Source organism: Eubalaena glacialis, chromosome 11, assembly GCF_028564815.1.
Source record: "Eubalaena glacialis isolate mEubGla1 chromosome 11, mEubGla1.1.hap2.+ XY, whole genome shotgun sequence".
In the NCBI taxonomy this organism is placed as follows: Eukaryota; Metazoa; Chordata; class Mammalia; order Artiodactyla; family Balaenidae; genus Eubalaena; species Eubalaena glacialis.
This window is the reverse complement of record NC_083726.1, coordinates 115,214,906-115,241,227: the sequence shown is the minus strand read 5'-3', so window position 1 is coordinate 115,241,227 and position 26,322 is coordinate 115,214,906. Positions and strand designations below refer to the sequence as shown.

Genomic DNA, 26,322 nt, shown 5'->3' with positions numbered 1-26,322 from the left:
AACTATGCTAAAGTATTTCTATTGTTTGCATGTGATGGATACATCATCATTTGTATGTGTTGTGCAATTATCTGAATACTTTCTAACAGATGGAGTAACAATAAAATGAGAGGAAAACACTCTCTTAATTAGCACAGGCCCAAGATATGCACATCTGTCCTGGTGAAGAAACCCTCTGATGAGGCCCTCTTCCACATGTGGAACCACTGACAGCTTTGAGCCTTATTACACTTCATCGCAGTAGGGCTTCATCCCCAGAAAGAAGGGCTGGAGGATCCACTTAATAACACAACAACTTAACCCTGGTGTCTCAGAATTTTCGTACCGAGGGGTTTAGTCACATTAAGCCCGCCTATAAAATAAAAATAAAACAAATAAAAAATCAGAGTGAGAAATAATAAGAAATGTCCTCAAGCACAATTTTACATGGAGAAATGGAAAAACACAAGCACGTGTGACTGTCTTATCTCTCCAGGAAATTAGTAGCCAAAAAGCTTCACTCCTCCAGTTTCTACTTCAATACTAATAGGTTCTGCAATTACTACATGGAACAAGCCCCCTGAATACCACCTGGTCTACTTCCCAGCTGTAAATTCCACTCCCATGCTTGTCATGGCTCATTTAGATAGCACAGTGAGTTTCCTCTGTGAGGCTGCTCCCAGAGCTCAGAGTTGAAGATATAATGAGATACGAAGGTGTTTATCATGAAGTAGAATGGAACTCTGAGCCAAAGCAACAGGAGATGGATATCATGAGCAGGCTGAGAACAGAAAGGTTTTTTTCTTTAAAGTATATTGGAAAAATAAACTATTCCATAAGACACAAAGTTTGGGTGAAGATGAAAATTTTTAAGCAGAAGTAACTCTCCACCTTACAGAAACTTAAGAGAACAAAATAACATTTCAGAAACAAAGTAGGGCCAGCACATCTTTCATCATTGCTTCTTGCTACCTTTCCACATAAAATTTTGGTTCAACAGAGTTGTAATTTACCCCATCCCACAAGAAATGGCAAAAATTTTGCAACAGATGTTCTGTCTAAAAAGTAGCCATCAAAATCCTTGTTATGGATTTTGAAGACTTCAAGAAGGAAAAGTATGCATATAAAAATAAAGCCCAAAAAAATAAATTAAGAGAAGGAAAAAAACCTAAATTCTGAAAACCAATTTGGTTTAAATTGAAACTTACACTTCTGATGAACACTATGAACTAAGCCAACATATAAGGACCCTTCCCTCTTGCTGCAAACTCATGAAACACTGCATAAAACAGAAAATAACAATGAGGTATCAAGCATGAGCTAAAATAAACTGGAAGTGCCAATAATGAAGATACAACTCAAAGTCAAAGCACTGATGAGAGATAAAGTAGAAATGGCTCGTAAGGGGTAAAACACTGGGCTATAGGCCTTAATAACTAAGGGCTAGGGAAGAGGTTCCTGGATTCAGGCTCCGCAGGAGACAGAAATAACCTATGCATTACAGCTAAAGAAAGTCACAAAGGTTGGCTCCATCTGTAAAACAGGGACCAGAAAAACTCTGCCTACCAGCCCAGTGGGGCAGTGAAGAGTCCAGAGCTTTGGGTGTGAAAAGAATCACCCATGAGAAATCACTAGTAAATGAGATAAACAAAATTCCAAGCACAGAAACTCACATAAAAACTGGTCCAGAAACAGTGAAACTCACTGTTTCAGACAAACTCAAAGCTGATCTGAAGGAATAAGACTCCCAAGGTTAAGTAGCCCCACAGAAGATGAGCTCATAGTCAAAGATTACAAACCATATAAGAAAACAAATCCTCATGAGGAAAGTTAAGAGTTACAAGAGACTTCACATTGTAAAAACTAGAAATAACTGAACTGTGTTAAAGGGCATTTAAATAGATATGAGAAGCTCTCCTAACAGAATGCCATGTATCAGACTCTCCAGATTAATCAGTATCCTTTCTCCCTTCCAATAAATTCACTGATGTCCATATTGACATAGGGCATCTAGGAGGCAACTGCAGAAGACTGTATCGGGCTGCCTTCCAACTTTGTTCATGGATCCACCCCTTCTTCAGCATGACTCAAAGACAAACACCCTCTTTCCAGACCTCAGAGGTAGGTACTAATAGAGTAAGACAAAAAAGGTGCACTTTTCCCTTCCCAGTGACTTGGCATGTGACTCAGTCTGGCCAAACGGATGATGAAGGTTAGTTAGTCTGCTGTGGAAGGAGGCTGTGAAGGACTTCTGGGAAAGTTTTTCTTACATGTAAGAAAGAGACCTAGGAATACCTGGAAATGATGTCATCATCCTGATTCCAGCCTGAGGGTAAAATCAACATACCATCTAATGCCAGGATACCTGGTCAATTGATAATTTTAAACATTTCTACTGTAGCTGTATTCATGCCTCTTTTGCTTACCTTTTATAGACTATTTTTTCTCACTACAATGTATTCAATAATAATATTGTGAAATCAACGCTGAATACACCCCCCTAATTTTATGAAATTAAACCACCACACCCTGGATAAAACATGAATGAACGGGAAAAGCTCAGGAAACCAAAAGACCTAAAATACACAAGAAGAAATTTCTACATATCAAAATTTGGATATAGCTAATGGGAGGCTTAGAGAAAAATTTATAGCCTTCCATAATAACTGACAATATTCAAGTAATTTGGAAAAAAATAAACATGGTAAATGTAAAGAAAATAGAAGGAAATGATAATAGACCAGAAACTAGTAGAGTAAAAACAAACATAAAATAGAGTTGAACAAAATCCCAATCTAGCTCCTGAAAAAAAAGTATAAAGCACACAAACTTCTAGTAACACTAAACAAGAAAAAAAAAATACAAAAGTCACAAAGCATATGAATTAAACAGGGCATATACACAGTACAGATTTAAAAAGCACCACCAATCAGAAATAATAGCATTGGCCCATTAGATCCACTGAGAAATAAACTTTTACTGTGTTAAGTCACAGAAAATTTTCAGCAGGCTGTGCTACTCTAACTAACAAAGCTAATAAGGGGTAACAGGATATATATAGAACAGCAGTATTTTTTTAAAGATAGCTTTTTACATACCAGGAATAAAAAAGTAGAGAATTTAATTGAAAAAATATATCATTCATGATAGCAGCAAATGAGGTATCTAGAAATAAATCTAATGTAGATGTGTGAGAATTTTGCTGAGAAAATGCACAAAATACTAATGAAGGTCATAAAAGAAAACTTAAATAGATGGATAAATAGGCTATGTCAGTGGATGACAAGACTTACTGTTATAATAAATATCTAATTTTGCCTAAATTAGTGTATTAATAAATGCAAATTCTTATCAAAGTCCCAAAAGGGTTTTTTGTTTTTTTTTTAAGAACCTAGTCAGTATCATTATAAAATTTCTATGAAAGAGTGAAGTTCCAGGTGATGCTGACTGAAGCACACTGAGGAAACTTCTGTCCTGCAGTACACCAGAACTTAAAAGTAGAACAGTATATAAAACAGTAATGATCTAGCACGGCCATAACAGGTGAATGGAAAACTGTACAGAGCCCAGGAACAGACTCAGGCACATATGGGCACTTATCATATTATATAGGGGATATTACAACTGGCTTTCCATAGAGAAAAACTAGAATAAAGAACTTTCCTCACACAATACATTTCAGGTATCTCAAGGATTTACATGTGGAAACAAAACTTTAACACACATAAAAACAGTCTATAAAAAATATAACACCCCTTCCAGGATGTTTTATCTAACGATGCACCCCTCTCATATGGCCGTTTATGTTTATCTTCACCCACAGAAATCGTGTGTGCATAAGTCTATGAGCTCTGTGATGTGAGGAAAAATACATCATCTCAGTGAATATTTTCTCCACGGTGCTTAGCACAGTTTTGGAGCACACAGTCTAGAAACAAGGTGTAAATGGTGTAAAAATGCTCTAAAAAACAAAACAAAGAGCAAAGTGATGGGGGCACCAGTGTTGACTGGGAAGATTTAAGCTGGTTTCTTTACAGGCAATGTGATTTGGTGTCAGCCTTGAGAAAAGGGTGGAACCATAAAAGACAGAATATGGAGAAAGCATTTAAGACAGAAGAATGGTTTTAGCAAAAGTATTAAGGAGGGAGAATGTAAGTTTGAACAGATCTGGGATAATGGAGATAAGAACCAGAGAGGGAAATAAAGCCAGAAATGCACCAAGGGACAAAATTATGGAGAGTTGATTGAAATATGGAGCTTTTGAAGGTTTGTAAACGTAAGTGCAACATAATTAGATTTATGTTCCCAGTGAAAGTAAGAAACTTCTTATTTCCATTGAGCAACTGGTTAGAAAAAAAATGTTTTGAATATACGCCTATATATCAGAAAGGTCATGACTACTTTTATCCAGTTCATATTCAACTCAGTGATGTGGACTACACTGCCCAAAGATTAAAAAAAGAAAATAAAAGCAAATGAAAACAGTAATATAAGACTTTATTATATTTCATGTGATGGGAGAGAGAACCACGATATGAAATGAGTATTTCTAATATATGCCTTTCACAAAAGAAAAAAGAGACAGTGAAGAGGTCTTGATTCTTTTTTTAAAAAGTTAATGAATAATATCCATACGCATGTCTGAATCAATCACACTTCCCCCCCTTCCAATGTATAGCCTTTATTTTATCTAACTCTAAGAGTAATACACCCTCATTATGGAAAATTAGAAAATGCAACAAGTATGACAAAGAAAAAAAACACCCATATTTCCACCATTCAAAGATAAGTACTTTTAACATTTTGGTGATTATTCTTCCCAGCTTTTATTTTTTTGTTAAAAAATGCATCTACATATACACACAGAAAAATCAGTTTTATGCTTTTTTTTTCTCACTTAACATTGTATCATAAATGTTTCCCCAATTTGTCAGATATTCTTTGAATGAATCGATCACACTTTTATGAGAGAACTACCCTATTTTTACTGTCTCTTTTTATAATGTTAACCCTCAACTCCAGATTTTGATCATTGGATAAAGGCAATTAGACACATTCTCAAATTATGAATACTTTATAAATGAGCTAAGAAAATGTAAGCAAAAAGAAAATATAAACAAGCAAGACAGTATGATAAAAACAAGAAATGATGAAAGAAAACGAAGATATGCAGGGTAGATGTGGCTGAAGATAAAGGAACACCAATTGGATGACTATATGTCTGGGGTACTGTGAGCTTGAGAGACAACACCGACGTTGAGGCCACAGCCCAAGAGGGCACATGTATTCTGATAGGTTCACTCCAGATGTGTACGTTGCCCCCCTGTGAAACTAAGCTTAATTTCAAGATCAAACTGTTTGCTATCTCTGCTAGGTAGTAACCACCTTGCTCTAAAAAGCAACAGTATCTCTAACAGAAAATGCATGGCCACAAACACTAAAAAGAAATAACTTAATTCTGGGTGGAAAATTATACCAATGTCCATGGATGCTGTAAGAATGTCATTATGTGGAAGAAAAGGCAACGAAGAAAAAGAATAAATCCAGTCATAACTTCTTTCACATGCATAGCAAAGACATCCTCTGCTAAAAGGAGGGGTTCATCTGTTTCCCCCCGACAGTGACTCCTATATAAAACTGATGTGTGCATCACAGATATTTCCCTTAGCAAATATTCCTAAACAAACAGGCATCCTAACCAAATAGCTTCCTAGAATATTAAACCACAGAGAAAAGAAGAACTCTGGATCTGAACAATGTTCAATCTGTCTTGAAGATCTAACTTGTAGAAATGACAAACAACATAAAGGCTGTTTAAAACCATCAGTAATTTGGTTATACATCCTCTTAGAACACTTAATGTGAAAATAATTCAGTACAATTCAAAGAATATTTCCTGAGTGCCAATGTGTTGGGTACTGTGCTTGTTTTTTAGGATTCAAGAGAGGAACACTTCTGAATGTCACGAGTCTGGAGGAAGATGATAAAGCTTGCAAATAAATGACTGTAACACGATGGGGTAAATCCTATAGAAACAGACATAATAGAGATTTAACTGTCATCTGCAAAGTTACATACAAAATCCTTTACACATAAATATCTTTCACCTTTATCATTCAATTATTTTCATTTTCTTAATGGTGTCTTTTGAAGAAAAGCCTTTAATTTTGATGAAGTACAACTTACCAATTTTTTCTTTTATGGTTAGTATATTATGTGTACTAAAATAATCTTTGCTTATTCCAAAGTTTCCAACTTTCTTCCAGAAGTTTATGGTTTTTCCTTTTATGTTTAGGTCTATGATCCACTTTGAACTAATTTCTGCATATAGTATGAGGTCCCTACCTCACTTTACCCTACAGACATCCAGTTGTAGCTGCATCATTTATTGAAAACACAAGTGTTTCCCCATTAAATTACACTGGTGCCTGTGACTGTGTATCTATGAGTCTATTCGGTACTCTTCATTCTGTTCCATTATTCATGCCCTAACCATACTTTTAATTACTGTCGTTGTATACCAAGACTACACAACTGGAAGTGAAAGTCTTCCGACTCTGTTCTTTTTCTTTCTTTCTTTCTTCTTTTAAATTTATTTTTTATACAGCAGGTTCTTATTAGTTATCTATTTTATGCATATTAGTGTATATATGTCAATCCCAATCTCCCAATTCATCCCCCCCTACACTTTCCCCTCATGGTGCCCATACGTTTGTTCTTTACATCTGTATCTCTATTTCTGCCTTACAAACCAGTTCATCTGTACTATTTTTCTATATTCCACATATATGCGTTAATATACAATATTTGTTTTTCCCTTTCTGACTTACCTCACTCAGCATGACGGTCTCTAGGTCCATCCACGTCTCTACAAATGACGCAATTTTGTTCCTTTTTATGGCTAATATTCCATTGCATATAGGTACCACATCTTCTTTATCCATTCGTCTGTTGATGGGCATTTAGGTTGCTTCCTTGACGTGCCTTTGTAAATAGAGCTGCAATGAACATTGGGGTGCATGTGTCTTTTTGAACTATGGTTTTCTCTGGGTATATGACCAGTAGTGGGATTTCTGGGTCATATGGTAATTCTATTTTCAGTGTTTTAAGGAACCTCCATACTGTTGTCCATAGTGGATGTATAGATTTACATTCCTACCAACAGTGCAAGAGGGTTCCCTTTTCTCCACACCCTCTTCAGCATTTGTTGTTTGTAGATTTTGTGATCATGCCCATTCCAACTGTTGAGCCCATTCTAATTAGTGATGTTGAGCAGCTTTTCATGTGCCTCTTGGCCATCTGTATGTCTTCTTTGGAGAGATGTCTATTTAGGTCTTCTGCCCATTTGTTGATTGGGCTGTTTGTTTTTTTAATATTGAGCTTCATGAGCTGTTTATATATTTTGGAGATTAATCCTTTGTCTGTTGATTTGTTTGTAAATATTTTCTCCCATTCTGAGGGTTGTCTTTTCGTCTTATACAGGTTTCCTTCACTGTGCAAAAGCTTTTAAGTTTAATTAGGTCCCATTTGTTTATTTTTGTTTTTATTTCCATTACTCTAGGAGGTGGGTCAAATATGATCTTGCTGTGATTTATGTCAAAGAGTGTTCTTCCTATGTTTTCCTCAAAGAGTTTTATAGTGTCCGGTTTTACATGTAGGTCTTTAATCCATTTTGAGTTTATTTTTTTGTGTGGTATTAGGGAATGTTCTAATTTCATTCTTTTACATGTAGCTGTCCAGTTTTCCCAGCACCACTTATTATTATTATTTTAAAATTTTATTTATTTTTGGCTGCATTGGGTCTTTGTTGCTGTGTGCGGGCTTTCTCTAGTTGTGGTGAGCAGGGGCTACTCTTTGTTGCGGTGCGCGGGCTTCTCATTGCGGTGGCCTCTCCTGTTGCGGAGCCTGGGCTCTAGGTGCACAGGCTTCTGTAGTTGTGGCACGTGGGCTCAGCAGTTGTGGCTCGTGGGCTCTAGAGCGCAGGCTCAGTAGTTGTGGCACCCGGGCTTAGTTGCTCCGTGGCATGTGGGATCTTCCCGGACCAGGGCTCGAACCCACGTCCCCTGCATTGGCAGGTGGATTCTCAACCACTGTGCCACCTGGGAAGTTCCCCCAGCACCACTTATTGAAGAGACTGTCTTCTCCATTGTATATCCTTGCCTCCTTTGTCATAGATTAGTTGACCACAGGTGCGTGGGTTTACCTCTGGGCTTTCTATCCTGTTCCACTGATTGATAATTCTGTTTTTGTGCCTGTACCATATTGTCTTGATTACTGCAGCTTTGTAGTATAGTATGAAGTCAGGGAGTCTGATTCCTCCAGCTCCGTTTTTTTCCCTTAAGATTGCTTTGGCTATGCAGGGTCTTTTGTGTCTCCACACAAATTTTCAGATTTTTTGTTCTAGTTCTCTAAAAAAGGCCATTGGTAATTTGATAGGGAGTGCACTGAATCTGTAGATTGCTTTGGGTAGTATAGTCATTTTCACAATATTGATTCTTCCAATCCAAGAACATGGTCTATCTCTCCATCCGTTTGTGTCATCTTTGATTTCTTTCATCAGTGTCTTATAGTTTTCTGAATACAGGTCTTTGACCTCCTTAGGTAGGTTTATTCCTAGGTATTATATTCTTTTTGTTGCAATGGTGAATGGGATTGTTTCCTTAATTTCTCTTTCTGATCTTTCATTGTTAGTGTATAGGAATGAAGAGATTTCTGTGCATTAGTTTTGTATCCTGCAACTTTACCAAATTCATTGATTAGCTCTAGTAGTTTTCTGGTGGCATCTTTAGGATTTTCTATGTATAGTATCATGTCATCTGCAAACAGTGACAGTTTGACTTCTTCTTTTCCAATTTGTATTCCTTTTATTCCTTTTTCTTCTCTGATTGCTGTGGCTAAAACTTCCAAAACTATGTTGAATAATAGTGGTGAGAGTGGACATCCTCGTCTTGTTCCTGATCTTAGAGGAAATGCTTTCAGTTTTTCACCATTGAGAATGATGTTTGCTGTGGGTTTGCTGTATATGGCCTTTATTATGTTGAAGTAAGTTCCCTCTATGCCCACTTTCTGGAGAGTTTTTATCATAAATGGGTGTTGAATTTTGTCAAAAGCTTTCTCTGCATCTATTGAGATGATCATATGGTTTTCATCCTTCAATTTGTTAATATGGTTTATCACATTGATTGATTTGTGTATAGTGAAGAATCCTTGCATCCCTGGGATAAATCCCACTTGATCGTGGTGTATGATCCTTTTAATGTGTTGTTGGATTCTGTTTGCTAGTATTTTGTTGAGGATTTTTGCATCTATGTTCATCAGTGATATTGGCTTGTAGTTTTCTTTCTTTGTGACATCTTTGTCTGGTTTTGGTATCAGGGTGATGGTGGCCTCGTAGAATGAGTTTGGGAGTGTTCCTTCCTCTGCAGTTTTTTGGAAGAGTTTGAGAAGGATGGGTTTTAGCTCTTCTTTAAATGTTTGATAGAATTCACCTGTGAAGCCGTCTTCACAGGCTAGACTTCACAGTCTTGGACTTTTGTTTGTTGGAAGATTTTTAATAACAGTTTCAATTTCATTACTTGTGATTGGTCTTTTCATATTTTCTATTTCTTCCTGGTTCAGTCTTGAAAGGTTGTACCTTTCTAAGAATTTGTCCATTTCTTCCAGGTTGTCCATTTTATTGGCATAGAGTTGCTTGCAGTAGTCTCCTATGATGCTTTGTATTTCTGTGGTGTCCATTGTAACTTCTCCTTTTTCACTTCTAATTTTATTGATTTGAGTCCTCTCCCTCTTTTCCTTGATGATTCTGGCTAGAGGTCTACCAATTTTGTTTATGTTCTCAAAGAACCAGCTTTTAGTTTTATTGATCTTTGCTACTGTTTTGTTTCTGTTTCATTTATTTCTGCTCTGATCTTTATGATTTCTTTCCTTCTACTGACTTTGAATTTTGTTTGCTCTTCTTTCTCTAGTTGCTTTAGGTGTAAGGTTACATTGGCTTTTAAAATTTATTTATTTATTTTGGCTGCGTTGGGTTTTTGTTGATGCACACGGGCTTTCTCTAGTTGTGGCAAGCAGGGGTTGCTTTTCGTTGCAGTGCACAGGCTTCTCACTGTGGTGGCTTCTCTTGTTGCAGAGCACGGGCTCTAGGCACACGGGCTTCAGTAGCTGTGGCTTGTGGGTTCTAGAGCGCAGGCTCAGTAGTTGTGGTGCACAGGCTTAGTTGCTCCGTGACATGTGGGATCTTCCTACAGCAGGGCTTGAACCTGTGTCCCATGCATTGGCAGGCGGATTCTTAACCACAGAGCCACCAGGGAAGTTCCAGGTTAGACTGTTTGAGATTTTTCTTGTTTCTTGAGGTAGGACTGTACTGCTATAAACTTCCCTCTTAGAACTGCTTTTGCTGCATCCCATAGGTTTTGCATTGTCGTGTTTTTGTTGTCATTTGTCTCTAGGGATTTTCTGATTTCCTCTTTGATTTCTTCAGTAATCTCTTGGTTATTTAGCAACGTATTGTTTAGCCTCCATGTGTTTGTTTTTTACGTTTTATTCCCTGTAATTTATTTCTAATCTCATAGCGTTGTGGTCAGAAAAGATGCTTGATATGATTTCAATTTTCTTAAATTTACTGAGGCTTGATTTGTGACCCAAGGTGTGATCTATCCTGGAGAATGTTCCATGTGCACTTGAGAAGAAAGTGTAACACACTGTTTTCGGATGGAATGTCCTATAAATATCAATTAAATCTATCTGGTCTATTGTGTCATTTAATGCTTGTGTTTCCTTATTAATTTTCTGTTTGGATGATCTGTCCATTGGTGTAAGTGAGGTGTTAAAGTCCCCCATTATTATTGTGTTACTGTCGACTTCCTCTTTTATAGCTGTTAGCAGTTGCCTTATGTATTGAAGTGCTTCTATGTTGGGTGCATATATATTTATAATTGTTATATCTTCTTCTTGGATTGATCCCTTGATCATTAGGTAGTGTCCTTCCTTTAGGACAGCGTCCATTAGGTAGTGTCTCTTGTAACATTCTTTATTTTAAAGTCTGTTTTATCTGATATGAGTATTACTACTCCAGCTTTCTTTTGATTTCTATTTGCATGGAATATCTTTTTCCATCCCTTCACTTTCAGTCTGTATGTGTCCCTAGGTCTGAAGTGGGTCTCTTGTAGACAGCATATATATGGGTCTTGCTTCTGTATCCATTCAGTGAGCCGGGGTCTTTTGGTTGGATCATTTAATCCATTCACATTTAAGGTAATTATCGATATGTATGTTCCTATGACCATTTTCTTAATTGTTATGGGTTTGTTTTTGTAGGTCCTTTTCTTCTCTTGTGTTTCCCACTTAGAGAAGTTCCTTTAGCATTTGTTGTAGAGCTGGTTTGGTGGTGCTGAATTCTCTTAGCTTTTGCTTGTCTGTAAGGCTTTTGATTTCTCCATCGAATCTGAATGAGATCCTTGCTGGGTAGAGTAATCTTGGTTGTAGGTTTTTCCCTTTCATCACTTTAAATATGTCATGCCACTCCCTACTGGCTTGTACAGTTTCTGCTGAGAAATCAGCTGTTAACATTATGGGAGTTCCCTTGTATGTTATTTGTCGTTTTTCCCTTGTTGCTTTCAATAATTTTCCTTTGTCTTTAATTTTGCCAATTTGATTACTATGTGTCTCGGCGTGTTTCTCCTTGGGTTTATCCTGCCTGGGACTCTCTGCACTTCCTGGACTTGGGTGGCTATTTCCTTTCCCATGTTAGGGAAGTTTTCAACTATAATCTCTTCAAATATTTTCTCTGGTCCTTTCTCTCTCTCTTCTCCTTCTGGGACCCCTATAATGCGAATGTTGGTGCGTGTAATGTTGTCCCATAGGCTGTCTTCATTTCTTTTCATTCTTTTTTCTTTATTCTGTTCCATGGCAGTGAATTCCACCATTCTGTCTTCCAGGTCACTTATCCGTTCTTCTGCCTCAGTTATTCTGCTATTGATTCCTTCTAGTGTAGTCTTCATTTCAGTTATTGTATTGTTCGTCTCTGTTTGTTTGTTCTTTAATTCTTCTAGGTGTTTGTTCTTTAATTCTTCTAGGTCTTTGTTAAACATTTCTTGCATCTTCTCGATCCTTGCCTCCATTCCTTTTCCAAGGTCCTGGATCATCTTCACTATCATTATTCTGAATTCTTTTTCAGAAAGGTTGCCTATCTCCACTTCATTTAGTTGCTTTTCCTGGGGTTTTATCTTGTTCCTTCATCTGGTATATAGCCCTCTGCCTTTTCATTTAGTCTATCTTTTTGTAAATGTGGTTTTTGTTCCGCAGGCTGCAGAACTGTAGTTCTTCTTGCTTCTGCTGTCTGCCCTCTGGTAGATGAGGCTAAGAGGCTTGTGCAAGCTTCCTGATGGGAGGGACTGCTGGTGGGTAGAGCTGGCTGTTGCTCTGGTGGGCAGAGCTCAGTAAAACTTGAATCCGCTTGTCGGCTGATGGGTGGGACTGGGTTCCCTCCCTGTTGGTCGTTTGGCCTGAGGCAACCCAGCACTGGAGCCTACCCGGCTCTTTGGTGGGGCTAATGGCAGACTCTGGGAGGGTTCATGCCAAGGAGTACTTCCCAGAACTTCTGCTGCCAGTGCCCTTGTCCCTGAGGCGAGCTACAGCCACCCCTGACTCTGCAGGAGATCCTCCAACACTAGCAGGTAGGTATGGTTCAGTCTCCTATGGGGTCACTGCTCCCTCCCCTGGATCCTGATGCGCACACTACTTTGTGTGTGCCCTCCAAGAGTGGAGTCTCTGCTTCCCCTAGTCCTGTCAAAGTCCTACAATCAAATCCTGCTAGCCTTCAAAGTCTGATTCTCTAGGAATTCCTCCTCCCGTTGCCGGACCCCCAGGTTGGGAAGCCTGACGTGGGGCTCAGAACCTTCACTCCAGTGGGTGGACTTCTGTGGTATAAGTGTTCTCCAGTTTGTGAGTCACGCACCCAGCAGTTATGGGATTTGACTTTATTGTGATTGTGCCCCCCCTACTGTCTCATTGCAGCTTCTCCTTTGTCTTTGGATTTGGGGTCTCTTTTTTGGTGAGTTCCAGTGTCTTCCTGTCAATGATTGTTCAGCAGTTAGCTGTGATTCCGTTGCTCTCGCAAGAGGGAGTGAGTGCACCTCCTTCTCCTCCGCCATCTTGCTCTCCTCTGCTCTTTTTCAAAATGGTTTAACTCTGCTAGGTCCACTGAAATTCAATGTAAATTTAAAATTCCAAGTATAAGTTTCTACAGAAAGCTCCCTGTGATTTTGGCTGGGATTGTGTTGCAATAATAACTGAATTTGGGGGAAATGGCTAGCTTAAAGTTTGAATAATCAAATCATGAACTAGATATATCCCTATTTTTGTTAAGATATTTTTTATTTTCTCTCAGTAGTATGGTTTTCTGTGTAGAGATCTTGTACAATTTTTCTTAAACTTATTCTGAAGTACTTTATGCATTTTGCTGTCACTGTAAATAACATTTTCTAAAATTTCAGTTTCTATTTGCTTGTTGTTAACATATAGAACTACAACTGATTTTTATGTGTTGCCCTACTTAGACGATCATACTGTCTGTGAGTAAAGACAATGCTACTACTTCCTTATCAATTTTATTATCTCTTGACATATTGCATAACTAGGACCTCCAAATATAATAATGAACAAGGGATTGAAGTGGATGTCTTTGTGTCCTTTGCAATCTCATGGGAAAAGTGTTCACCTTTCATCATTTGGTATGACCTTACCTATAAAGTTTTCATAGGTGCTTTTTTTTGAGCTGAAGAAATTGCCTTCTCTTCCTAGTCAGCTGAGAGTTATTATCATAACTGATAATATGGATGATAATAATATGAATGGATGTTAATGATTGATAATATGAATGGATGTTAAAAACATTTTCTGAATATCTGAGATAATTATATGATTTTTTCTTTATTGTTAATGTAGCTGAAATTAGCTAATTCATTTTTGAATAGTGAACAACCCTTGCATTCCAGAAATAAGCCTAACTTGGTTATGACATATTAGTTTCTTATTTACATTAGATTCAATTTGCTAAGACTTTTTGTGGGAATTTTATGTCAATGTTCATAAGGGAGTTTCTCTTTATATAATGTGTTTTTCAGGTTTAAGTGTGAGAGTAATTCTAGTCTCATAAGATGAATTAGGAAGTATTTCCTTCTTCTCTATTTTCTGAAAGAGTTTCAGTAAGGTTGATATTATTTCATATTTAGACATTTAGTAGAATTCACCAGTAAACTAACCTGTGCCTGGAGTTTTCCTTGTGGAAATATTTTTTATTACAAATTCAATTCCTTTAATAGATACAGGCCTGGTCAACTTTCTATTCCTTTTTTATCCAGTTTTGATACACCATATTTTTCAAGGAATTTGTCTATTATATCTAAATTATCGAATTTATTGGCATAAAGTTGTTCAAAATATTCTCTTTTTAAATGCTATTAGAGGGACTTCCCTGGTGGTCCAGTGGGTAAGAATCTGCGCTCCCAATGCAGGGGCCCGGGTCCGATCCCTGGTTGGGGAACCAGATCCCGCATGCATGCCGCAACTAAGAGTCCCCATGCCACAACTAAGAAGCCCGCATGCTGCAACTAAGATCCGGCACAGCCTAAATAAATAAATATTTTTTAAAATGATTCTACTTAAAAAAAAATAAATAAATGCCATTAGAACCTCAAGTGATATCCACTCTTGCCCTCTTTCATTACAAAAATTTGGTAATTTATGAGTCTTCATTTTTCCCTTGATCAGTCTTGAAAGGGGCCTACCAATTCCATTGCTTCTTTGAAGAACCCACGGTTGACTGTAAATTTTCTGTGTTGTCAGTTTTCTATTTCCTTGATTTCTGCTCTTATCCATATTATTTCCTTCATTCTATTTACTGTCATTTACTTTACTCTTTTTTTTAAATTTTCTTAGTGTGGAAACAGGTCACTGAATTAAACTTTCTTATTTTGTAATATAGGCATTTAAAGGTATAAATTTCACTCTAAGCACTACTTGAGCTGCATGACACAAAATTTCACATTTGTGTTTTCATTTTCATTCAGTTCAAAATGACTTCTCGTATTCCTTATGACTTCTTCTCTGAGCCATGGTATTTAGAATTGTATTATTTAATTTCCGAACATTGGGGGATTTTTCCAAAAATCTTATTATTACCTTCTAATTTAATCCCACTGTGGTCAGAGAACAATTCTGACATATTTTAGTCTTCTGAAACTTATTAAGATTTGTTTTTATGGCCCAGCATATGGTCCTCATTGGTGAACATTCCATACATATTTGAAAAACATATATATTCTTCAGTTGTTGGGTGTACTACTCTATAAATATTAAATAGATCAAGTTGACAGTCTTCAGAGCTTCTATATTTTTACTGCTTGTTTTTGGTTCACTTATTCTATCACTTTCTGAGAAATCGGGGTTATAAGCTCCAGCAATGCCTGATGAGTATGGATCTGTCTGGTTTTCCCTTTAGTTCTGTCAGTTGGCTCTTCATGAATTTTGAAGCTCTGTACTAGGTGCATGCATATGAAGGATTGTTATGTCCTTCTGGTTAATTATCTGCTTCATCATTATGACATGTACTTCTTTATCTCCAGGAATACTCTCTGGAAGTCTCTTTTACCTGATACTAATATAGCCATACCAGATTTCTTATGATGACTATTTACAAGGACTATCTTTGTACATTCTTTAAATTTCAACCTACTTGTGTTTATTACACTGTATGTCTTGTAGACAGCAGTTTCTTTTTTAATCAATTCTAATAATGTCTGTCCGTTAACTAGAGTGTTTAGTCCATTTGATTTTGACCTAACTACTGATATGCTGAATTTATATCTATCATCCATTTACCCCTCTCTGCTTCACTCCTCTCTCGTTCCTTTGCTGTCCTTTTTCTTCTGGGTAAATGAAGTAATTTTTAGTGTATTTTATTTCCTCTATTGGATTTTGAGCTTTTTGTTTTTGGTTTTGCTTTTGGTAGTTGCTCTACAGCTAACAATATGCACCTTTAACTTATCAAAGTCTACCTAGATTAGAAATTATAAAACTTTGGGACTTCCCTGGTGGTCCAGTGGTTAAGAATCCACCTTCCAATGCAGGGGATATGGGTTCAATCCCATATCTTAGGTCAGGGAACTAAGATCCCACATGCCACAGGGCAACTAAGCCCGCGCACTCTAGAGCCCGCGTACCACAACTAGAGAGCCTGCACACTGCAACGAAGATCCCGCATGCCGCAACTAAGACCAAATGCAGCCAAATAAATAAATATTTTTTTAAAAAAAGAAAATGACTTAAAAAGAAATTCAAAACTGATAGTTTGTATTTTCTACTTCACAAAGTTAACAACCTGACAACCATATGTTTCTACCCCCCCAATCTTTTGTGCTATTGTTGTCATATCTTTCAATTTTACACCTATTATAAACTCCACCATACAATGATATTATTTTTGCTTTAGAGTCAGTTGTCTATACATATCAGCTTATTTACCACGTGTGTTCTTTATTCCTTCCTGTAGATTCATGCTTCCATCTGGTTTCATTTCCTTTCAGCTGGAAGAACATCCTTTAGCATTTCTTACAGAATGTGCTTTTTTAGAAATGAATTTTTTTTAAATTGAAGTATAGTTGATGTACAATATTATATTAGTTACAGGTGTACAATATAGTGATTCACAATTTTTAAAGGTTATACTCCATTTATAGTTATTATAAAATATTGGCTATAATCCTGTGCTGTACAATATATCTCCATAGCTTACTGTATTTTTCTTTCTTTTAATTTTTTAATTTTTTTAAATTAATTTTTTAATTGGAGTATATTTGATTTACAATGTTGTGTTAGTTTCTGCTATACAGCAAAGCGAATCAGCCATCACGTAGACATATCTCCACTTACAGATGAATTCTTTTCATATTTATTTATCTGAAAAATGTCTATATTTAACCCTAGTTTTTGGAGTTTGTTTGTTTGTCTTTTGGTCCTAGAATTCTAGGCTGACAATTTTTCTTTCAGTACTTTAAAAGAAGTTCCATTTTATTCTGATCTCCGATGTTTTGGATAAGAACTCAGCTATCATAGTTTCCCTTTACATACTGTGTTTCTTTCTTCCCTTGCTGCGTCTGTTTTTCTCTTTATATTTTGTTTCTAGCAATTAAATTATAATGTTTATAGGTGTGGTTTTCTTTGTATTTATCCAGCGTGGTTTCACTAAGTTTCTAGGATCTGTAAATATACACGCTTTTTAAAAAGACTATTTTTTAGAGCACTTTTAGGTTAACAAAAAAACTGAGAGGGATGCACAGAGATTTCCCATACACCTTCTTAAATCAATGTATTTTAAATCAAAGAAATATTTCAGCCATTATTTTTACAGACTTTTTTCTACCCCCTTCTCACTCTTTTACCCTTCTGGAATTCCAGTTACATGTAATATTAGCCCATTTGGTAATGTCCAACATGTCATGGAGGCTCTATTCATTTTGTAAAAACCCTTTTTCTCACAGTTGTTCACACTGGATAATTTCTATTGATCTGTTTTAAAATTTATGGACTCTTTCTTTTGAAAGCTCTAATCTGTCATTAAGACCATCCACTGAATTTTTTCATTTAAATTTCAGTTTTCAAATTTCCATTTTTAAAATGTTTTCCTTTCTCAGCTGAGATTTCCTATCTGTTCTATCATCAACATTACATTTTCTTTAAGACTTTGAAGCACACTTATAGGAGTGACTTTAAAATCACCGTTAAATCCAATATCTAGGACTTCTCTGAGTTGCTTTCTACTGCATGTTTTTGTTCACTATGGGTTACATGTTACTGTTCTTTGAATGTCTGGTGATATTTTTTAATTGAATATAGAATACTGTAGATGATACACTACAAAGACTCTGGATTCTGTTATTTTCTTCTGAAAAGCAATGATTTTTATTCTAGTAGATAATTCAGTTAATAGCTGATCTCCTTGACCTTGTATAGGCTTGGATTTATCCTTTGTTGGGCTGATCTGTTGAAAGCTCAGGGTATTTCCCAGACCTCTCTATCTTGATGGGACTCATCCTCCAAATTCTACTGTCCCTGTAGACTGCCTTGGGGCTTTCAGTTTTGTTACACTACATCTATAGTTAGCTTTATTGTAGGTCATGATCCCTACTCCTAAAACCCAGACTTTCTGTTATCTCAGCAAGATGCCTGAAGTTTTAACAAGACTTTTGCCACTGACTGGGTTGGAACTGAAACTTCCCCAGCACTGCTGCTCTAACTCCAGCATCACAATTCCACTTCCATCCCCAGAGCAGCTTATCTCTGATAGGCCTTGGGTAGTCTGATCCAGTGAACGTGAGGCTTAGTCCTCAGCCAAGGAATTATGGACATCTGACCCCCAACTTCTGCTCAGTATACTGTTTATATATAAATTACTTCTCTGATTTACTCAGAGCATTTGCAACTATAGAATCAAGGATGTCAGAAGGTCACCTAGTCAAAGAATCATATGATTTTTAAAATGACAGGAATCTTAGAGATGTAGGAAACCCTTTTGTTTCAGAATGAGAAAACTGCCAACCTGAAAAGTTAAGTGCAAACTTAACAATTTTCAGTTGTGAGTATCATGCTTTGCAAATATTCAGCTTGACCAATTTCAAAGTGTTTTTATCACGTTATCTCATTTAATCCTCACAACAACCTCATGAGGTGGGTCTAAGTATTATAACCCCGGTTTATAACTAGCTCAAAATGTAAACACATTCTTTGCTACAAAGAGCATCTTATAATACTCTTTTACTCAGAATCTTCAGCCAGGAAAAGCTTATGATTAAATAAATGGATTACTATTTCTACATACAAAGCTTGAGGGAAGTTTTATCCATTTACAGAATGAGTAAATACCTTTATGGTACTCTGAGGGACACAGAGAATGAAGATCCTAAAAGGAAAAGATTTTTTTTTTTAAATCCCAAACTAAAAAAACCTCTCATAATGGTATATTATGTAAAAAATTTTCTTAAAATGAGTATTGCAGTTAGCTTAAGGCATTAGGTTATCTACCTGGAATAGTTGTCCCTTTAACTGTTTCAACTGTATTAAACAGAGGGACTAGGGTTCATCCTACACCTCCAGTAGAGAAAAAAATAAAAAGATAAGTAAGAAGTAGGACAATAATCCCACTCCTTTCCCCTTTAGGAAAAAGAGGATGACCTATATTCTTAATTTCATCCCTGCACAAGCGAGGACATTCTTGCACACAAACCATATACTGATGGGGGAAAGACAGAAATATAAAAACTGGAAAAGAGAGGGACTTTGGGGCCTTTATCTGAAAAGTTCCGCTCTTTACTTAGAGATTACCACAGCCATTTAGGACATTTTAAATGAAAAAAATGATTAGGAAGCATGATTTCTTCAGGAAAGTGGTTTTTTCTGTTTGGAATTTACATTTGACCTTAAATGGCTAAAAGGTGGAATGGATTTAGGATTAAGGGAGGAGAACGGCAAGGGATATTAGGGTTGTTTGTAAATGATTCTAATTCAGGTCACAAGAAAATAAAACGATTTGAGAAAAACATTTGAAATACTCGTGCCTCATCTTGTGAGAAGCTGAGCATCATGGTCACCATTTAGGAGCAGGGAGAGGTAAGGAACTCAAATACTGTACTGTAAATACTGTAATTACTGTACTTAATTAACCCATCTCCATCACTGTCCTGTAACAACTCAGAGCCCCACCTAAACTCTTAGTTCTGATGAGAAAAGATGTTTGACAGTTGATACCACACATTCTGTGAAGTAGGAAGCATGAGAGAGCTGGATGTGAGGGTAGAAAAAGAGGGGACAGAATTAAAGAGTTAACCAAGGCTAGTATGGAAGTCCCCAAGTCAAGAGTTAGAAACTTTTCTTTATAATTTTAATTAGGACCAGTCCCACTAGTGTTATTTATTGCTATACTATACAGCATACTTTGTTTTCTTTTTCAACTCAAGTGTAGGAAATTTTCATAAGAATTTATGTGATTTCCCACAAAATATTTAAAGCTCAGTATTTCAGGCCACTGTGAAAAATGCTTCCAACTCCACTAAAAGTCCTTTGTCATATGTCCAATGACTCAAATAAAGGCATTCGGTGGAAGTATACATAAGTGTGGCTTTGCAAAGAGTATACATGTTCTAATTCTTATGTATCTTAAAAGGCATTTCAATTTGTTACTCGTATATAATTTGCACAACTATTATCAATTTTGTGGTAATTTGGAAGACTGTCATAGATTCCCCAAGTGGGATTTTACTTTTTAATGTCAGCAACTCTACAATAAATTTTAAAATGAAATTCTACAGAATATTAGGAGATAAAATAATTTAAAATACCGTCTCATTTTAATTATTCAAAGTATAACAGATTGATCACCTAACTATACTAACCCCAAATAGCCTGAACTTTTCCCAGTAACCATTTTCTACAGCTTCCTTAATTCCAAGCATACTGCATTTTTCTCTCAAATTAAAAGGCAAGTATTTTTTAAATGCCAGAATTCAGATTATATTACTGAACTCTTCTTAGGTACATATGAAAATTTATTTTACGTGGGTGGGAAGTTAGATCTTTCTGTAGGCAGAAGTCATCTCACGAGTATATAATGTGGCCCACAGCGCTTTGGACTTCTCTTAGCAACTTTATTAATGGGATGCTATTTATCACACAGCTCTAGATTCTCAAAGAAACAAAAGAGCGATTCCACCACCACCTTCCGAAACAAACCAATTCTCAGTATAGTCAAATGCGTAGTTTGATAAAAGTTTACTCAAAATGAAATGTGAGTCTTTTGAGCTGTATTCATAATGCTAACATAGGGTGACACTGCAGTAGGACTCTGAATGCAGGGCAGTGGAGAATGAATCAGCTCATCTAGAAATCTTGATAGTGAAGCTTGTGACCTGAACTGATACTCAGAATTTATTATGGTTGTTATTTTATTATTTTCCTCCCTCCCCCGTTCATCCTTTCTTTCTTAGTCAAAGAGGTTAACATAAAAGTGAAGTGAAAAAACAGTGATTAACAAAACCACAGCATAAGGAGAAGAACCAATATGAGATATGCCAATGAAAATGTCCCTTCTCCCCAGGGCTAGCCAAGCAACTCCAGTGCTTCTCCTGAGACACTGGCAGGCTACCAGGCGAACAGTTCCACATCTTCCCAAACGCACGGCCGTCTGTCTGTAACAGACACTCAAAAATTATAATCATAAATACTAGGGATAAAAGAGAACTATCAGGGCATTCCTTTTGGTTTGACTAGTTCAGGATTATCCCAGAAAACTAGACTATTCTGGTGCTTTGCTGAAGGACTGTCTCTACAAATAGGCCAACTATCCTTTCTTCAGGGAAGACTTTTCTTATTCCAGATTCAGAGTCACACATGTGCATGTTTCAGGCTCTTGTGTACATTGCATTCCCTTCATATTTCTTCTACATTTCAAGTTCTCTGGTTATAGTAAACAAGTCCTTTTAACTTGTTCAGTTATTATTAATAAAACAACGAAAACATTTAAACTATGGTGGGTCCTGCCATAACTACAGAAGGAAGAATCTTTTTGTCACTGCCAACAGCCACAGATAGGATATTACCTTTCTTCTTTTAAATTTTGCTTAAATACTTTTCTGTTTTCCTGCAAATCGTTGCCAGTAAATACATGCAGCAAGCCAACAATACCCACTACTAAGGGCTTCCTATGCCAGGCACTGCTCTCAATCCCATATATTAACAATTTCTTATTCTACTGTCATGAAAATGCTATGAAGCAGGGACAGTCATTATTGCCATTTAACAAATAAGGAGACTGAAGCACAAGAAGGCTAAATAACTTGCTGAAGTCACAGAGCTAATAAGTGGCAGAGTTAGAATCCAGATTCAGGCTCTTTCATTCCAGGAAGTATGCTCTCACTATTTGCCATAAGTAATTAGATGCAGATATCATGCAGAACTACTTGGGGGGAGTGAACTCCTTGCAAACTGACAATGAACGAAGCAAATTCTGAGCAAAGTTGTAGAACTGAGACACTCCCAACCCAGGACAGATGATTAGCAGAAAGTGTTCAACATATGGAGAGGAGTCCAGAACATAGCAGATGAAAGTCTATTCCCTTGGTCAGCTATGCAGTGAAAAGGAATCAAAAGTTTACTGTATCAGAACCCGCAATATGTCATTCATAGTGTTTTGTGTATAATGATTAGGTTAACTGTACAGCTTTTGATTGAGGTTTTATGAATTATTACTTAATATTTGTATGCCAAACTTTAAAAAATTAAACTATAGTTGATTTACAATATTATGTTAGTTTCTGGTGTACAGCATAGTGATTCAATATTTTTATACATTATACTCTGTTTAAAAGTTTTACAAAATAATGGCTATATTTCCCTGTGCTGTACAATAAACTGCTGTAGCTAATCTCCAAAATATACAAACAGCTCATACAGCTCAATGTCAAAAAACAAACCACCCAATCAAAAAATGGGCAGAAGATCTAAATAGACATTTCTCCAAAGAAGACATATAGATGGCCAAAAGGCACATGAAAAGATGCTCAACATTGCTAATTATTAGAGAAATGCAAATCAAAACAACAATGAGATATCACCTCACATCAGTAAGAATGGCCATCATCAAAAAAATCTACAAACAATAAATGCTGGAGAGGGCATGGAGAAAAGAGAACCTTCTTACACTGATGGTGGGAATGTAAATTGGTGCACCCACTATGGAGAATAGTATGGAGGTTCCTTAAGAAACTAAAAACAGAGTTACCATATGATCCAGCAATCCCACTCCTGGGCATATATCCCGAGAAAAACATAATTCAAAAAGATACATGCAACCCAGTGTTCATTGCAGCTCTATTACAATAGTCAAGACATGGAAGTAACCTAAATGTCCATCAATAGATGAATGGATAAAGAAGATGTGTTTTATATATTTATACATATATATGTATACACACACACACACACACACACACACACACACACAGGAATATTATTCAGCCATAAAAAGGAATGAAATAATGCCATTTGCAGCAACATGCATGGACCTAGAGATTATCATACTAAGTGAAGTAATCCAGATAGAGAAAGACAAATATCATGATATCGCTTATATGTGGAACCTAAAAAAAAAAAGATACAAATGAACTTATATACAAAACAGAAATAGACCCACAGACATAGAAAACAAACTTATGGTTACCAAAGGAGAAAAGAGTGTGGAGGAGGGATACATTAGGAGTTTGGGATTAGCCACCACTCTCAACAGCATGTTTGGATAGACGATTAGGCCTGAAGTGCTTAATTTGTTAAAAGAAAGGTATTAAACAACCATTTTATTAAGATATGAAAATGAGAGACAACAACAAGGAGAAATTTAAGTGCAAATTAAAGCAAAGACTACTTTAAAAACTTTAAGTCAGTAAATCTGCATGACAAAAAACTTGTAGAAAATCTAAGAACAGCATGATGCTGTAGCAGTATCTCCTGAGCAAATGAGGAAGGTGATTTAAGAGACAGGTCACCTGTCAGAGCCAGGTTTTAACACCTTATTTCTAGAACTTTTATTTAATGTTTATTCATCAAATTTCTATACCACTTATAAATTCTCTGAATACTTCAATTACTTATCCCATGCCTTAGTGTGTGAGTGCTTGATCTTACCAAAAACAGTTTTGCAAATCACAGTATTTTTCTGAAATGTAATCTCTAACCTGGGCTGGCAAGGGAAGTCCATAAGAAAGTTTAGTACTGTGGTTCCAAAAATAATAACAATAATAAAACAAAAAAAAAATCACACGCAATTCCCTTTTAATGGTTTAAAGTGAAGCATTCTTTAAAAAATTCTTTCATATCTTTTCAAAGTCCTAATAATAAAGGAAAATTCCTTTACAAATCCACCACTGTTTTGCTATAGACACTTGAACTGAGTGGGAAAGATGTGACAAGTCAAGTCAAGATACTGGTACACAGAGAAAACGAAACAATACTCCTATACCGTTGCTTTAGCAGGGCCTGTTTGTGCTTAGGAGTATCACATCGATACCTTGTATTCCCGAATACTATATCCATCCTTCTTCTATGTTCTTATCATCAGTGATAAAACCTTGTCTTAAACTACTTCTACTAACCTGCTCATAAGAAGCAAACTTTCTCATCATGATACTCAGAACCCTAAATTCTCCCCGTTCTCCCTGCGTATCAACCTATTTCTGGCTCCAGTATCTGTCACTTCCGAGAGCACATCACCTGTAATTCTTTTCTAAAAGATCAGGCTCTCTTAACCTCCCACTGTGTCCTAATAATCCATAAGCACAGGGGACACTCCGACATTTGTTTCCTCAACTCCTGGGCTGCCGTCCTGATATCAAAACAATCATGCCCCATGAAAATTCATGCTGAGGTGTCATGGCAAGATCCTCTGCTACTTTGTAATTCTCATATTCAACATTTATTGATAGTTCAAAGTAGCAGAAAAGAAGAGGGGATGTTAGCTTCAAGCACTGGCTGGGCTCAGAAAGACTTTACTTTAGGTCAGAGAGAGTGCGTATTTATTGCAGAGAAGAAGGAACTAACAGAAAGTGAGCAAAGATTATGTGAAAGAAAATTAAGGTAGACAGATTGCAGAGGAGGGAACCAGAGCTTAAATCTGTGATAGAAATAAGAAGCGAGCTTGGTGAGGGAGAGACAGTATCTCCTCTGAGTCAGAAGAGAAGACGACAAAAACACAGGTAACTGCTGAGGTGATGAAGGTAATTGAGGGGTCCCAGCATAGACTTGGTTTCAGTAAAATGAGAGCAGGACAATTACATAGGGGTGGGGAATGGAGTGACGGAGAAAGTACTAAGGGACTTAAAAAAGAGACATACTTGTTCTGAAGAGAAGGAAACCAGAACTTTTCAAAGTCACAGAGGAGAAAAAGAAGCAGCTGTATTATGCACAGCAGATATATACAGCCTTCACAACAGATTATCTCAAGGAAGCTGCAAGATGCCTGGAAAGTAGGAAAATGATGTAAAGAAAGGTTCTGCTAAAAGTGACAATTTTGTAAAAACTGACTGGAGAGTGTGGCAAATGTTAATGGTTAAATATGGGGGATGGGTATAAGGAGGTTCACTATGCTATTCTCTACTTTTGTGTACCTTTGGAAATGTTTATAATAAAAAATGTTTTTAAAAATTGCCTAGCCATCGTATGACCTCAGGAGCAATGGTTATCTTCCTCAGAAAGCTCAACAACTTGACAGAGCTTTCCAGAAGGTTTTAGGAATTTCAGAGACACAATTGCATACGGATACATACACTCTAGAGGACTGCAAAATTCAATGACAGGGAGGCAAAAAAAGTTTCTATTTGACGAGGATTTGTCCCAAATTTGTTCTAAGGAGTGAGAAAGACAAGTGAGCATTAAAATTAGGCTAAGTGTGTCAGGCGTGACAAACAGGGCCAGAAGATGAAAGCGATGAGGACAAGTATTTCTACTAAGCATATGCCTGAAGAACAATATTATAAAACTTACTTCATCTCCAGAACTTCCTCTAAGTGTTTTCTTCTCTCGGCCCGAAGGTTGGTCAAATGAGTTTCCTTCTCTGCCAGTGACTGCTGAGTGCAGGACAGCTTCGCCTTCATGGACTCCAGCTCCTGTTTTACCTTCTCCATGGCCATCAGTAACTCCTCCACCTACGATCAATACAGAAAAGACAGAAACTGAGCATCTGGGTCAGGTATAGTCAGAGGAGCTGGGCAGTGGGCAACGCCTGGGTCCACAAAATTGAACACACACTCATCAAAAATTCTGTACTCTCGCAGGATCAGACATAAATGGCAGTTAAAGAAATACATCTCTCATCTTCCCTCCACTATAATTCTTCTCAGTTTAGGTCCGAAAAACCCTCATTTTCTTTTTGACAAATGTAAGGGCATCAGAAGTTAACAGTGTGCCAGAAACAATCCCTTCTAAGGAATTTATTTGGAAACAGTCCAGAAACTTCCATGGAAATAACAATATAATGCAGATAAAAATATAAGGAACAAAATCATAATAAATATTTCTAGAAGGATTTTAGGAAATAAAAGCCATAAACCTGACTAATACCAGATGCAGAATAAACATAAATGAGTCATTTTTATTTGTTCAAACTAAGATTCTTCTGTTTATACCATTACAAAGAATTTCTTGTTAAAGAAACAGCTGGAATTCAATCGGATAATTTCCTGCTCTAAAGCTAGGTAGGTAGAGATTTTTTGAGGAAGGCAGGAAGAAAAGAAAAAAAATATATGA

At 36.7% G+C, this 26,322-nt stretch overlaps 1 protein-coding gene across 10 annotated transcripts in view; it reads right to left on the bottom strand.

Moving 5' to 3' along the window:
• Positions 1 to 26,322, bottom strand: part of ERC1 (ELKS/RAB6-interacting/CAST family member 1) — a 421,649-nt gene that overhangs the window by 163,185 nt on the left and 232,142 nt on the right. For 9 of the 10 annotated variants that reach the window (XM_061206048.1, XM_061206051.1, XM_061206045.1 and 6 more), the window contains one exon: positions 25,561 to 25,721. In XM_061206048.1, the coding sequence (XP_061062031.1) occupies positions 25,561 to 25,721 (161 nt within the window). Of the gene's footprint in view, positions 1 to 25,349; positions 25,422 to 25,560; positions 25,722 to 26,322 lie in introns of those variants that run through there. The other variant, XM_061206053.1, reaches the window with a different exon arrangement.